The 16764-nt window shown below is 39.0% G+C and overlaps 1 protein-coding gene across 2 annotated transcripts; it reads left to right on the forward strand.

The window, feature by feature from the left end:
* Positions 1-2008: 2008 nt before the first annotated feature.
* LOC135153677 (uncharacterized) lies at positions 2009-10826 on the forward strand. Of its 2 annotated transcripts, XR_010293176.1 has the most exons (3): positions 2009-2274; positions 3038-9845; positions 10609-10826. XR_010293176.1 is itself a non-coding variant. In XM_064097672.1 (2 exons), the coding sequence occupies exon 2, from the start codon at positions 3325-3327 to the stop codon at positions 8947-8949; it is 5625 nt and encodes a 1874-aa protein (XP_063953742.1). In that variant the 5' UTR covers positions 2009-2274; positions 3038-3324; the 3' UTR covers positions 8950-10826. The 2 variants fall into 2 exon arrangements, 1 of the variants encoding a protein (XP_063953742.1); XM_064097672.1 differs by having other exon boundaries at positions 3038-10826.
* Positions 10827-16764: the final 5938 nt, after the last annotated feature.

A 16764-nucleotide genomic window follows, 5' to 3' on the forward strand; every position in this document is an offset into this window, starting at 1 on the left:
TTCAAATTCTAATGCAACATTTTCAACATCTGAATAAAAGTTAACATTGTCTTGGTTAGGGCCATAAAGAGATATCAATGTTATATTATAATCATATATCTTAAGATCTAAAGCAACAAAATTCCCTTCGGTTGACCTTTTGATTTGATTTATATTAAAAATAACACCCTCCGCAAAGAGAATGGCTACACCCCTAGCATTAGACGTCTTATGACTAAAAAAACAATTATCTCCCCAAATAGTTTTTATTGAAACTTCTTCTTCACCTACAAAATGAGTGTCCTGCAAGCAGCAGATATGAAAATTTTTTGCCTTAATATATTCTAAGACATCATTTCTTTTTTTACTATTTCCTAAACCTCGACAGTTCAAAGAAATTATACTGAAACTACCCATCATACATTGAATCTAGCATTGAGTTTTGAACAATAATTCCTGTGGAGGCTTTTTCAGTTTTTTTTAACACTGACAACACAAACACAAAACAACAAACAAAAACAAACATAAACACTTGACACACAAACAAGACAACACTAAACATGATTTCACGCGAAACGAACAAGGAAGACATGGCGCATACCATCGCGCCTAGGTCCTTATCCAGGCCTTCAATATTATGCCAAAGAATAGAAACTGAAATCCACTACTTTTTAGGCACTGTAAAAATGTCTGTGTACATTTCGTGCAAAAATTTCGTGCGCAAGGCCACCAGAAATAATCTACATAAAACAACCAGTATGTGAGTGAACGAAGTATGCGTTATTAATACCAGGACTCTGTCATTCTGCATTATCAAAGATTATAAAGATTATTTAGTCAATTGAATGCACAGCCTTGCATATACATAAAAGTCCTTGTTTTTTTTTTTTTTAACAGCATTTTAAAAAATATCATCCAATAAATAAAACCAACTTTCTGAAACCGTTAGTAGTCAGTAGATGTACTTATTTCTTATTTTCTCGCATACTTACTACTTTTCCATAGACATGCAAATAACATTGGTGAGAACTATACCAGTTTACTTGAGCTACACGTTATTCATGTGCTTTCTTTTATATTACTTTCTTTCATTTGTTTTCTTTCATATTATTACAAAGTACCCCATACTAACAAAAAAAAAAAAAAAAAAAAAAAAAAAAACCCAAAACATTAATAATAATAAAATAAACTTTAAAGAACAGCCACAATTTTTTCATGTCAAATACATAACTGAAAAACTTAAAATCATTAGATCTTGAAAGGTTTAGCCAACTCTAAAGACCTTAAAAAACATGAAATTAAAAATTTCTTCAAAGGTTAACCAACTCCTTATTTGACATCTCTATTATTTGGAGATGCATGAAAAAAAAAATATATATATAAAAGCAGCAACTAAGTCTTTATCATCCATGCTATGAATAAAAGCCATGACATAAAAACACTCAATTTTCTTTATTCGAGCAGTACAAAAGAAGCAGAAAGGATTTTTTTTTAAATGTTAATACTGGGTCTCATAAAACTAAAGTATTCTTTATGCCCTTTCCATTTTGGCACAAAATCCCCGTACAAGTTCTGTTCTATTTTTTCAAAAATATTTTGTTATCATCCAGGTAAATTATTATCTTGTACTGGAAAATAGGCCTATTCATTTTGTTTCATGTAATAGACAACAAAAACATTGCATTGCCCATCAGTTCATGTAGGCAAAAATCAAAAACATGTGCTTATCTTTCTTTAGTATGACATGGAAAAAGCAATGTATTAAGAACTTAAAAAATGAAAACTAAGCACTAGAAATGGAATGGATGTAGTCCAAAGTTAAATGAAGGTAATATAAACCGCTTGGGATGATTCTTTTTTTCAGGGAAGTCCGAAAGTAAAAAATATAATGATCTAAAACTTGATGATGATGAGTAAATCTGCAAAGCTAGCCATTCACAGTTTTCCATTCTGAGTGGATTGAGCCCCTTTCTCTGGTTTGTAGATATAACTTGACTCCAATCAGCCTGATTCTAGTCGACTTGTGACTACATCAGGATGTAGTGATGAAAATGTAATATTTTAGTTATAAAAAGTCTGAAGACAAGACTACAAGTAAGATTCTAGAAAGTTCCTCTTGGACTTCACTAATGAGTCACAAATTAAGAATTTCTTTGTTCATCTCATCTACTTTCATTTTGGGAAGAGTATTGGTCATTCTCATTGTCGAAGTGATGCAGTAAGGTTCACGTTATATAACACTGCAGCAGAAATCTTTAAAAGTTAGTTGTGGAACATCTACAAAGGCCCAATTCGGTAAGAATACGATTTGATTATGTTAATTATGTTCTTAGTCATATTATTTAACGTTTATAATTGTCATTTTATTTGAATAGATTAATGTTTGGTAGAGATATAATTTTACTGAGGTGCTACCAGCATATAGCCTACCTGTTAGTAGTAGACAAAGAGATGAGTCATGTTACAGTGTGCGAAGTATATAGCAGAGTGGAGTAGATTTCCTTCTTTACGTTGATAGAAAGTATAATTGTGCATATATATAATTAAGTAATTCAGTGTTAATCGAATGTTTGATATGTGATAATATAGATTACTGTTCGTACATGTAGTTCATGATCAATTTGTAATTTAGAGTATTAGACCAAAACTATAACTTTCATCGGAGAGAAAGAACTTTCCTTTGTGAGTGATTTAGGGAGAAACCTTGAATGAGTGACTGTGATGGAATGTAGTTATGTTCACACGGCTAATCTGTCTATTGGTAGAATACTTATATTAGTAGTGCACTGCACAGAGTGAGTGCAGCTGTGTTCATATGAGGATTTAATCGCCAGCTTAACTTTATTCCTTGCATATTTTTATACTCTGTTGATTTATGTAGGTTAATGTTATACGATATAATAGTACATGGGTATGTTGATCATTTATATTAACACAAGGTTGATTCTTATTTAATCACACATAATAGTTATTGCTATACTAATTTAGATTTAGTTATTGACAAGTTTTCCAGATGAAACATTTGTTTATTATTGTTTGTTTATTCATTTTGTTACAGATTGTTATCTCAAGGTTTGACTCAAGGTTTGAACTTACAGTTTGGATCTCAAGGTTACAGAGATAGTGTTGAAGTTAACGCTATTGAGTTGCTGAATAAAACATAAGTTTGTGGAATTCTAGCAAATTGTGTCCAGCGTGTATTTCGTTGAGAAGCCTTGTGAATAACAACAGTTGGAAATAGATGCGAACGAAACTCCTTCGTATAAAGATTTACGAAGGCAGCCACAATAACAATCGAAGAGCATTAAAGTTTTGCAGCAGAGTTATTATAGAAGGTGTGACGTCATGTCTTCAGAACCAGCATCAAGACGTCAATCGACATCCAAGAGGATCTCCACATCGAAGGCCAGGAGTCTGGCAGGTGATGAGTGCATCAAAGATGGTGTGGAAGGACAGTGTGAGCCAGCCATGAAGGCCGAAAGTATAGCAAGTTCGCGGATGTCCCGCAGAAGTGCCAGACTTGCTGAAGCGTTCCAAGCTGAGCTGGCAGTGATGGACCAAGAGGACAGACTAGAAGCTCTGAAGTATGAGCAGTTAATGAAATTGCGGGAGGAGCAGCGTAAGCTGAAAGAATTGAAGCTAAAAAATGAGTTGGCAGCAAAAATGTCAGCACTTGAAGATGAGGATGATGCTTCAGAAGGTGACAGAGATGACATCCAGGTACCAAAGGAAATACCTGGTGATTCTGTGCGAAGGTATTTTGATTCTCATCCGGACGTGGAAGCAAGTGCAGCACCTCCTCCTCACGACGTACATCAGACGGGATTTGAAAAGATGGCGGAGTCCATGACTGAGATGGCAAAAGCGATGATGCAGCAGAATGCAACAACACATGGTCTCGCCATCTCAAGCCAACTCCCAAAGCTCGAAATACCAGTCTTTAGCGGTGATCCCTTGCGGTACGCACTTTGGAAAAACGGCTTCACCAACTTGGTGGACTCAAAACCCCTGGATGGAGCAACTAAACTCAACTATCTAAATAGCTATGTTATGGGAGAGCCAAAGAAGATAGTTGAGCACTTCATCTTGTTGGGGACAGAAGAAGCTTACTTCCAAGCGATGGAGCTACTGCAAAAGAGATATGGCAGTGGCAGCGTGATCAGTGCTGCCTTCTCTAACAAGCTGACCTCATGGCCAAGGATCTTCGACAAGGACCCTGCAGGATTGCGGAAGTTCGCAGATTTCCTCGAACAGGTAGCTGCAGCAAAGTCGACTGAGTCTTCTTTGGGGATATTGGACTATCCTCAGGAAAACATCAAGCTAGTCAACAAGCTACCCCTTTACCTTGAAAGATCTTGGCGTGATGAGGTGGATAGATGGCAGACACATGGCTACGGAAGTTATCCTCCGTTCAAGGTCTTCACCGACTTTGTTAGCAGAGCGGCCAACAAGGCCAACATTCCTGAGCTGGAGGGACTGCGAAGCGGCGAGTCTAGACCACGGCAGTACCAAGAGGAACGCCCAAGGTACGCTCATCAAAAAGGAAAGGTACTGTCAACCAAGGTCGAGTCCAAGATCAGCAAGGGAAATTACAGATCCTGTCCTTTCTGTGAAGAAGATCATCACCTGGATGACTGCAAAGACTTCAAGAAACGGTCACTTCATGCAAGGAAAGGATTCTTCTTTCAGAAGAATCTGTGCATGGGGTGTGGAGTATCAGACAGCCATCAGGTGAAGGATTGCCAACACCGAAGGAACTGTAAGGTGTGCCAAGGAAATCATCTTGCAAGCCTTCATCGATTTGAAAGGGCTAAGATCCAGGGCGAGGAAGCTTCATCCAATTGCACCAACGTCTGCTCCCTTCCGGACCAAGATGGCCAAGAGCATTGCATGATCGTTCCAGTGTGGGTGAGACACAAGGATGAACCATCCAGAGAGTTCCTTCATTATGCAATCTTGGACGATCAAAGCAATGTAGGCTTTGTGTCGGATGGACTGTGCGAGCAGTTAGGAGTCCAAGGAGCCGAAACCACGCTCAAACTCACAACGATGCACACCACAACGAGCATCCAGAGCAGGAAGGTATGTGGGCTGCAGGTGCTGGACTTTAAAAAGGAGAATGAGATTGATCTTCCACCAAGCTTCTCCAGAGAGTCTGTTCCAGCTCATAGGTCCCAGATTCCCAAAGGTGAAGTCATGAAGGAGTGGCCTCATCTGGAGCCAGTGGCTCATGAGCTCATGCCCTACAACACAAGTATTAAGGTATCGCTCCTTATTGGAAACAACTGCCCCCGAGCCATACGCCCTCGTGAAGTCATTGCCGGTGAAGAAGACGACCCATATGCAGTAAGAACAGCACTTGGATGGGGAGTAGTCGGCAAGGTATGCCTAACATCTTCAGGGGAGGCGCAGATCTGTAATAGGATTTCTGCAGTGGAGAGGTACCCAAGGTTTGCCTTCGCGAGTAAGGCCAAGGAGATCCTGGACACAGAGAAGATGATCCGAATCCTTGAGCAGGACTTCAGGGACTCGGGTTCGAACGGTGCGCCGTACTCTGTGGAGGAGAAAAGATTCCTGGAAATCCTGGAAGGTGGTATCCGCAGACGTGATGATGGCCACTATGAGATGCCGCTACCTCTGAAGGCTCCAAAGGTTAGTCTTCCCTTCAACAGGCCTCTAGCACTGAAGAGGTGGAACCAGCTGTCTGGAAGGTTGCGGAGGAACCCAAAGTTCGGCAGAGACTACAGGGAATTCATGGATGACGTCATCCAGAATTATGCAGAGAGAGTGCCCGCAGACCGTCTCAGCCTACAGGACCGGGTTAACTATATCCCTCACACTGGGGTGTATCATCCGAGAAAGCCTGATAAGATCAGAGTAGTCTTTGACTGCTCTGCACCTTATCAAGGAGTATCCCTCAACGATGTTCTCTTGCAAGGACCCAACACTATGAACAGCCTCCTGGGAGTGCTCTGTCGTTTCCGAAAGGAAGTAGTAGCTGTAGCAGCGGACGTAAAGAGCATGTTCCACCAGTTTTACGTCGCCACAGAGGATAGAGACCTCCTGAGGTTTCTCTGGTGGGAAAATGGTAATCCTGAGAACGCTGTCGTGGAGTATCGCATGAAGGTGCACTTGTTCGGTGCAGCTAGTTCTCCAGGAGTAGCTACCTTCGGGCTGAGAAGAGCTGCAGATGACGGAGAAGGTGAATATGGTACTCCAGCAGCTAACTACATCCGAAGAGACTTCTACGTCGATGATGGGTTAAGGTCAGAACCAGATGTAGCATCAGCAATTAAGCTCCTCAAGAACAGTCAGGCAATCTGTGCTAAAGCCGGACTAACGCTGCATAAGATTGCATCCAACAAGAGGGAGGTCCAAGAGAGCTTCAACAAGAAGGAGGATCCAACTGAGGAGAAGGATCTAGGGATGCAAGGTGTGTCGACAGTTGAAAGAGTGCTCGGAGTTGTATGGTGTGTCAAGAATGACATCTTCAAGTTCAAGATTGAACTCAAAGAAAGACCGTACACCAGACGCGGAGTGCTGTCAACAGTCAGCTCTTTCTATGATCCTTGTGGTTTCCTCAGCCCTGTCATGCTCAGAGGGAAGCAGATACTCCAAGAGCTTTGTCGGAGTAAGCTTGACTGGGACAGTCCAATGCCAGGCAATCTTCGCCCAGCCTGGGAAAGATGGCTGCAGGAGGTGTTTCATTTGGAGAAGCTCCAGATAGCCAGATGTTACAAGCCCCACGACTTTGGACAGGTCAAGGCGACAGAGATTCACCACTTCTCTGATGCAAGTCAGAACGGATATGGACAGTGTTCCTATATCCGTTTTGTGAACACTGAGGATAAGGCCCACTGTTGTTTTGTCATCGGGAAGTCTCGAGTGACTCCATTGAAGCAGGTCAGCATTCCAAGGTTGGAGTTGACGGCAGCTAAAGTTTCTGCAAAAATGAGTTCATTTTTGAAACAGGAGTTAAAATATGACGACATCAAGGAGTATTTCTGGACCGACAGCAAGGTCGTACTGGGTTACGTGCAGAACGAGGCCAGGAGATTCCATGTCTACGTAGCAAACAGGATTCAGCTTATCCGAGACCTGACGGACCCTGATGAGTGGTGCTATGTAGACACAGCCCAGAATCCAGCAGACGATGCTTCGAGAGGACTATCTGCCACTCAGCTAACAGAGAATTGCCGTTGGTTGAGGGGACCTGGTTTCCTGCGGACAGATGGCATGTTCAAGCTTGATCATGTGCAGCCACAAGTCCAGCTTGAAGAGAGCGATCCAGAACTGAAACGTGCTACTACCCTAAAGACAGGAGCCGGTGATGCGAAAGGTCACTTCGAAACTAGCCGATTGAACAGCTTTTCGAACTGGCACAGAGCAAAGAAAGCAGTAGCTAGGTGTATGCAGCTCACAGTGAAGCTGCAGAGTAGAGACGTCAAAGTTTCGAGCTCATCTCCAGATGCAGGAAAGTCATCCATGAAAGAGCCCGTGACTGTAGATGAACTGCAACGTGCTGAAAGGTTGATCCTTCGGAGCGTCCAAGCAGAGTGTTTCTTGGAGGAGTTGCAGACATTGCAGAAGCTGAAAACTACAAGAGAGCTCACTTACAGACAAGCAACCCGTGTCAGGAATGCTGAGCTCAAGAAAACGAGCTGTCTTTATAGGCTCGATCCTTTTCTTGACGAAGAAGGAATAATCAGAGTTGGTGGACGTATAGACAGAGCAGATGTCAGTAGAGATATAAGGCATCCAATCATCCTTCCCCGGAAGAGTCATATCACATGGTTGCTGATCAATGATTGCCACAGCAAGGTCAATCATATGGGACGTGGTCTAACACACAACGAGCTTCGCCAAAGAGGTTACTGGGTGATAGGAGGATCTTCTGCAGTTTCTCAGTTCATCTCCCAGTGCGTTACCTGCAGGAAGCTTCGAGGTTCTCTTGTGCAGCAGAAGATGTCAGAGTTACCCAAGGAGAGAGTTGAACCATCCGCCCCTTTCACTTACTGTGCAGTCGATTACTTTGGACCGTTTCTATTGAAGGAAAGGAGAAGTGAGGTGAAGAGGTACGGTGTCCTTTTCACATGTATGTCTTCGAGGAGTATACATCTCGAGACTGCAAACAACCTTTCCAGCTCCTCTTTCATCAATGCTTTGAGGAGATTCATGAATCGCCGAGGAACCATTCGACAGCTGAGATCAGATCAAGGGACAACCTTCATAGGTGCCAGGAGTGAGTTGAAGCTAGCTCTTCAGGAGATAGACCAGCAGAAGGTGCAGGAGTATCTGCTAGAAAACGGGGTAGAGTGGATACCATTCAAGTTGAATGTTCCACATTCTTCACACATGGGAGGCGTCTGGGAAAGACAAATACACACGGTGAGAAGAGCCTTAGACACTGTACTTGCTAAGGCCGGCAGCCAGCTTGACGATGAAGCCTTTCGCACTTTCATGACTGAGGCAGAGTGCATCGTCAATTCTCGACCTCTCACCATCAATGATCTAAGTGACTCAGAAGCGCCTGAGCCATTGTGCCCTCTCCATCTTCTGACGATGAAGCCAAAGGTCATACTACCACCCCCAGGGAAGTTCCAGGGAGCAGACAAGTACTCCAGGAAGTGGTGGAGAAGGGTTCAATACCTCGCCAACGAATTCTGGTTGCGCTGGCGTCGAGAGTATCTCCAGCAGCTGCAGCCTCGTCAGAAGTGGACGAAATCTCATCGGGACCTTACAATCGGCGATGTGGTTATTGTAAAGGAAAATGAAGACGCTCGACTTCGATGGCCTCTAGGAAGGGTGGAAGAAGTTATTCCTAGTGAAGATGGACGTATTAGAAAGGTAAAGCTCCTCATGGCCGATGGAGCTCTGGACAGTAATGGTAAACGTTTGAAAAAGCCTTGTTACCTTGATAGGCCAGTTCACAAGCTCGTCCTGCTATTACCCACAGAAGAGAAGGAATAATTGAACTGTACATTGAATTATATCGATGCACGAATAGTGTTGTTAGTAGACTCATATTTCTTTCCTTCTGTTGTGTTTCTCTCTCTTTCTTTTCCTGTTCAGTGCTCATTATTCTAGCTACGCTTCTTTTGTAATTTCTTTTTCTCTATATTCTTTTCTTTCTTTCACATGCATTCCTCCTCTTTATACTCTTCAATATGTTTGTACATATTCCCTCGTTTGGTATGCCTATTTGGAGTTAATTTCTGTAGTAGTCACGCAGAAGACAAATGGGATTCCCCCTCAAGGAGCCTTGGTCATCGATGTCGTATATTTCTGATGTCAGAAGTATTTTTCTGTTAATTTGTAATTTTCATGTACATTCATGATTATGTGGTTAGTGGATCAAGCGTTCAGGTTCTGTCAGTGTTTTTGTAAAGTAATAGGTTGTATACTTATTTAGCAGTACTTAAGATTGTCGTTTTCTTAAAGTATCGTAAGTCCGTATAATGGTTTATTGTTATCACTTGTGTTAATGGTGTTTAGGTTAAGTAATTTTGCGCTATAGAAAATCAGTTTATCGTTATTATCATAGGTTGAATTACAGTTGTTTGAGTAAATGTTGCGAACATTTAAAGGAGCCATGTGACTACATCAGGATGTAGTGATGAAAATGTAATATTTTAGTTATAAAAAGTCTGAAGACAAGACTACAAGTAAGATTCTAGAAAGTTCCTCTTGGACTTCACTAATGAGTCACAAATTAAGAATTTCTTTGTTCATCTCATCTACTTTCATTTTGGGAAGAGTATTGGTCATTCTCATTGTCGAAGTGATGCAGTAAGGTTCACGTTATATAACACTGCAGCAGAAATCTTTAAAAGTTAGTTGTGGAACATCTACAAAGGCCCAATTCGGTAAGAATACGATTTGATTATGTTAATTATGTTCTTAGTCATATTATTTAACGTTTATAATTGTCATTTTATTTGAATAGATTAATGTTTGGTAGAGATATAATTTTACTGAGGTGCTACCAGCATATAGCCTACCTGTTAGTAGTAGACAAAGAGATGAGTCATGTTACAGTGTGCGAAGTATATAGCAGAGTGGAGTAGATTTCCTTCTTTACGTTGATAGAAAGTATAATTGTGCATATATATAATTAAGTAATTCAGTGTTAATCGAATGTTTGATATGTGATAATATAGATTACTGTTCGTACATGTAGTTCATGATCAATTTGTAATTTAGAGTATTAGACCAAAACTATAACTTTCATCGGAGAGAAAGAACTTTCCTTTGTGAGTGATTTAGGGAGAAACCTTGAATGAGTGACTGTGATGGAATGTAGTTATGTTCACACGGCTAATCTGTCTATTGGTAGAATACTTATATTAGTAGTGCACTGCACAGAGTGAGTGCAGCTGTGTTCATATGAGGATTTAATCGCCAGCTTAACTTTATTCCTTGCATATTTTTATACTCTGTTGATTTATGTAGGTTAATGTTATACGATATAATAGTACATGGGTATGTTGATCATTTATATTAACACAAGGTTGATTCTTATTTAATCACACATAATAGTTATTGCTATACTAATTTAGATTTAGTTATTGACAAGTTTTCCAGATGAAACATTTGTTTATTATTGTTTGTTTATTCATTTTGTTACAGATTGTTATCTCAAGGTTTGACTCAAGGTTTGAACTTACAGTTTGGATCTCAAGGTTACAGAGATAGTGTTGAAGTTAACGCTATTGAGTTGCTGAATAAAACATAAGTTTGTGGAATTCTAGCAAATTGTGTCCAGCGTGTATTTCGTTGAGAAGCCTTGTGAATAACAACAGTTGGAAATAGATGCGAACGAAACTCCTTCGTATAAAGATTTACGAAGGCAGCCACACGACTTATTTTCCTCTTTACGGATTCTGTAGGCCTCTTTCTCGAGTAGGTATCGATGCTTTTTCAATTGAGGAGGTAAATCTACGACGAATCTCCATGGGAAATGTTGTGACTGCGTAGGTGACTTGTCTCCTCTTCTTGATGTCCATTGCTGGTAGGCGTTCAAGACCTTGTTTCGATCCATCATCGAGACAAATCTGATGATGACTGGTTCTGGCGATTGTTGGCTGCCGCCTTGAGCACGGCGGGGTAGGCGGTGAGCATTACTGAGGAGTATATCTTGCTGAATACCCATTTCTTTGAAGACCTTTCCCACCACATCGACAATGTTCTCATCAGTTTCTCGTTTTGCCCCATATAGCAACAGATTCATTTTTCTATCGTAGATTTCAAGTGCACTAAGCTTCACATTCAAGTCAGTTTATCATCGGTGCATATCGTCTGCTGCTATTCGTTGAGTTGATTTGCCTTCAGGTTCGGATTACATTCACTTATTTGTAAGTACAGTTTTATCATTATTTTCCTTCTTCATAGTCACAGAAGTAAGAGACTCTGTCTGGACAGTGTGGTAATAAGTCATTTTCGTGAATTCAATTTGGCACGCGCGGTGTAGCTAGCACTAAGCAGCTGCATGAGTTGGTAGCGAATCGGCATGTGATCGTGTTGCAAGTTGAATTGTCCGACTCCTCATCATCGATTCCCCCAATTTACCCCCAACTACGTCACTTTGTTGTTCACTTTATCATCATTCTCTTCATCTTCAAAATCATCAATTTGAAAATCCAAATCTAGATAAAATTCTGGGTTTTCTTTCATTTCGTGATCGAAGTATTCAGTGACAATGTGGAGAAAACGTACCCTTGCAACAGGTTTTGCATGCAAGTGGAGCTTCACGTGGGAGAGCCAATCACGCCTCTCGTACAGAAAGTGACGTCATAAAAAAATCCCCAATTTCGCGGACGTAATTCTGCGTCCCAGAAGGAAAAACCAGTAAGACCAGTAAATGTTTTTACTGGTTTCCGGTATATTTTTACTGGGCCAGTTGATTTTTAACTGGACCAGTAAAAATCAACTGGAGACCAGTTCAAACAATTGCATTCCAGTTGAAGCAATTAGTAATACCAGTTAAATTGTTTTTCATCAAACTGGTGTTTCTGGTCCAATAAATGGTTCCAGAAAATTTTTACTGGTTTCCAGTATATGTTTACTGGACCAGTTGATTTTTAACTGGACCAGTAAAAATCAACTGGAGACCAGTTCCAACAAGTGCATTCCAGTTGAAGCAAAGTAGTAATACCAGTTAAATTGTTTTTCATCAAACTGGTGTTACTGGTCCAATAAATAATGACTTTATTTCAAGTCAGATCATTTGACGAATTATTGAAAATGAATCTTGCAATTCAGAGAAAGTTATTATCGTTATCATTGTTATCATCATTCTTCTTATAATTATAATAATTATTATTATTATGATTATGATCATTGTTGTTATCATTCTTATAACTGTTATCATTGTTATTGATATTGTAATTACTATTATTAATATCATAATTATCAAGTATTAACATTATCATTAAAATAATTATTTCCTTTAATTATGATTAAGAGCAAAGCAAGATATATTCCTCTAATATAGTCAACTGGTCTAAAGTAATTCATTGTTTGAAATTGAACTGGTCAAGACCAGTAATACCAGTAATTCTGATGATGCATGCTGATCACGTGGTTTACCTCATTTGCATATTTCCTATTTTAAAAAGAAAAATCAGGATTTAGAATGGAATATCCTTGCAATGGCACTCATTGTTGTTTGAAAACTTTCCAAATAAGTGTGTGAACTAATTCACAATGAAAATTTGTAATTTCATATATCACATTTAAAATAACAGCAGAAAGATTAATTTACTAACCATATTTTCCATCATATTTCACTGACCATGGTATATAACAAACCAAATGCATGTAATTAATTGATCCAGTAAGACCAGTACGAGGACCAGTTCGAGGACCAGTAAAAATACCAGTAAAGACCAGCTTGAATTGGATACCAGTATGAAGACCAGTGACCAGTAACAACCACCAGAAACAAGACCAGTAAAAAATTCCAGCAATTCAAGACCAGTTTAACTTTTAACTGGACCAGTAAAATTTTAACTGGACCAGTATGACCAGTTAGACCAGTAAACCGATGTTCCAATTTCTAGAGTTACCTGGTCCGGTGGAACTGGTTTTTCCTTCTGGGGTGTTTGAAGCATTCAGAGAGAGAACTTTAAACTGTCAATTAACTGAGTTCCATCGGTCTCCATGATAAATGATGTACACCATCGTGTTCTCCTTATTTTCTCCTTTGATTTGATATATGATTCTCCATTTTTACGATTTTCAATATATTTCTCCTTTAAAGTGATTGCCCAATTTTAAGGTCTTAATATAAAACATTTCCTGTCCGTGCTAACGTTCGCATTAGTTGATTGGTGAGATGTCTGCTCTTCATGAATTCCTAAAATCAGTCCTTAAAATGTCAATTTTTCTGATCTGAATATCAACATTTTTTAGCTCGCGCTTCGCGCTCGCATCATTTGGTTAGTGAAATACGTAAGGACTTAGTGAATTCCTACAAACAAGCCTTAGAATGCCCCTCTTCAGGTCTGAATTTCATAAATTTTCAGCTCGCGCTTCGCGCTCGCAGTATTTGATTAGTGAGATGCGTATGATAATCATGATTACAATGACTACAAAAAGTGCTTCATATGTTTAGATGTAATTCTAACAAAATCAGCAAAGGATGCCACTATCATTAGATGACTATGCTGAGATATTTATACTCTAATAATGGATACCTAAAATATAGTCCTTAAAATGTCCCTGTTTGGGGTCAATATATACAAAAATTTCAGCTCGCGCTTCGCGCTCGCATTGTTTGTTTAGCGAGACAGGTACGTATCACGATTACAAAAAATTTGCTTATAATGTCCCTTTTAGGTCTGAATATCAAAAATTTTCAGCTCGCGCTTCGCGCTCGCATTATTTAATCAGTGAGATACTTATCCGTTTAATGGCATTGCATGTCCTTAAAATTTCTCTATTAGGTCAGCATACCTGGCAACTGAGCGCGCTCCCTAAGTGACACCAAATTTGTGGTGGTGCCCCCCCCCCATGCCGTGACCCACGGTACGCCACTGTACCTATATATTCTAATACAAACTACATGTACTTGGCTGTTCATGATTACAAAACATATAAAATATCCAGTTTTTCAGGCCTCATGCACTGTCAACAAATTTCACGCACTCATTAGGCTTATTAGATTAATTAATATGAAATATAATTTTTTATGAATTCATAACGAAATTGTCCCTTTTTCAGAAAAATATATCGACAAGTTTTAGGAAGAGGAATTGAAGATAGGCATTATTTTTATATAATGACAAAATGTCCTTAGGCCTAAAATGTCTCGATCCTAGTTTAAAATAATAATAAAATATCAGCTCGCGCTTCGCTCGCATCATTTATTAAGTGCTTTCCACATCAAGCATCTGCTTATTTTGTCATACCACTGCATGTCTGCAACCTTGTTATAATCAGTTATGTTAATGTTATGTTAATCATCATAATCATACATTAGTATTATGTAAAAATTAATGTAATCAATTTTGTGATGGTCACACTATGTACATTGTCATGACATGCAGAAATAAATAAATACATAAATAAATAATAAGATAATTCAAAATACATTTAAGGCATTTAAGTTACATTTAAGTTAGCCTGGCCGGGAGGGAGGGGGCGCCATTTTTCGAAAACTACACATGGGCGCCAAAAATCAGGTCAAATTTGGGCCCCCCTCCCCACGAAATCTTGGATCCGCGCCTGGATTATACTATATACCATCTTTCAAAATCGCCTTTCAAGGGATGTATGGGATAAATGCAGCGGATGAGAGTATAGTGGGCGAGTTTTAATTGAAAAGGTAATTTGTTTAAAATGATGAACATTATAATTACAGAGGATAATAAAATTAAATCATCAATGAATTAAACATTAGAAGAAAAGGACCAAAAAAAGGAATTTAAAAAGCAAATAAATATTAAACAGTCCATATCTTGTTCAATAAAAACTCATATGCTCACTGTTAAAGGTAAGATGATAATAAAAAAAGGATCATGATTATCGGGATTAAGGGTGTTCTATGAAAATAAGTTAGGCCATTTTAGACCACATTATATATTTCCAAAAATGTGGAACTAGCGCAGTGATGCCAATTCAAGGAAATATAGTGCAGAAAGGAAATATTTTGAATAATCTTAAAGATTATAATGGGAGGTGATGCAACATTAAAAATTTCGAACAAAATGCACATTTGAAATAGATAGTCACCTATAAACAGATGAAAAAAATGTGTGGGATATATTGCTATCCTATAAACTTGCCTCTGTGTTTCATTAACGGCAAAAAATTTGGTCAATGTAATTCATCGTACACTTAACTTACTTGAAGTAGAGTATATGCTTATACTTTTGTTATCCCCCGCTTCCACATAATTATAATGCAATGATGGTATGTGACCCCCCCCCCCCTATATTCACGCATGGACCTGGCCATGGAGGATTATCTATTGTTACTGGGTGCTGTGATATGCTGTGACAATGCTCAGTACCCTCAGTATTAGAATAATCCTCAGTGGACAGGGCCTTGCATTAACGTCAATGTATGTTTTGATTAAATAATAGATAATAATACATGAGATTTGTTTCGCGCACTTTCCATCTTGATTAGATGCTCAAGTCAGTTTATGATCAAAGTTATAATATAACCATTTTATGTAACAATCATTGGTATCATACAATTCGTAAATGGACGTATTATAACCATGATAACCATATACACTCATGATGCAGGCTAGCAAGGGCACCGGAAGCGGGGGGGGGGGGGGGAGGCAGGGGGGCACTTGCCCCCCAAATAAAATTTTTGTGGGGCAAAACGAGATTTTGCTCCCCCCCCCCAATGTGCCCCCCTAAAAGTAGAAAAATGATAAATTATTTAAGGACAAAAGTAAACGATGAAGGCACTTTTCTGCCTAAAAATTGTCATTTCCATTGTCAAAAATGAAAAAAAAATTACATATCATAGTAAGCCTGATCGCGTCTTTTGACGAACATGTCCCTCTGTGAAACATACCTTTGATAAGCCCCTTTTCCATCTTATTACAGTGTGATAACGTTTAACATTTTAATGAATACATTTCAGACTAAAACCGAATGGCAAATTGAAAGTAGTTCACCAATACATGCTGGCTGTGTCGGCTAACAAACGCGCGGTCGCCCAGAAACGCTCAGACCGGACCACTATAACGCGCGTGAACGCTCGAGCAACATAATTTATGGAATCTATATAGCTGTCAAGCCCAGAAACCATAACATCTCGAGGTCGTCAATATCTCATATACTTGTTGCCTGTGTAAGTCATCCCTGAAATAGTAAGTATAGATTAATAAAGATATAGATTTAAATTATGGAAACTTATTTCAATTATTTCATTTTCAACTAAATATAAATTGAGTTAATACAATAACAAGTCAGTGTCCTAAAGAAAATACCAAGGTCATTTCAACTCAATATAGACATGTTATCAGAAAATTACACACAGAATAATTATGTGTAGAGGATTATAATTTATAATTTGTGAAAATGGTGAGTCCCACTCGAAAGCAATTAACTTAGAGATAATGTTTATGCATGAAAAAATAAAATTATCTGTGAAAGTGTTTACTTGATCCGAATCATATTATCCGAGATATGAATAAAAATGTAAATAAAGAATGTAAAAGAAAAATAAGCGTTACAGTATACTGCTCTACTATAAAAATCTTAAGATATTTTCATAGCCCCGTATTTTCCTCGATTCCTTTTCATTGGCATGATTGGCAGG

Source organism: Lytechinus pictus, chromosome 3, assembly GCF_037042905.1.
Source record: "Lytechinus pictus isolate F3 Inbred chromosome 3, Lp3.0, whole genome shotgun sequence".
In the NCBI taxonomy this organism is placed as follows: domain Eukaryota; kingdom Metazoa; phylum Echinodermata; class Echinoidea; order Temnopleuroida; family Toxopneustidae; genus Lytechinus; species Lytechinus pictus.

Bases quoted from the DNA above. Each gene is read 5' to 3' on its own strand.
- LOC135153677 (XM_064097672.1), top strand. From the start codon at position 3,325: ATGTCTTCAGAACCAGCATCAAGACGTCAATCGACATCCAAGAGGATC.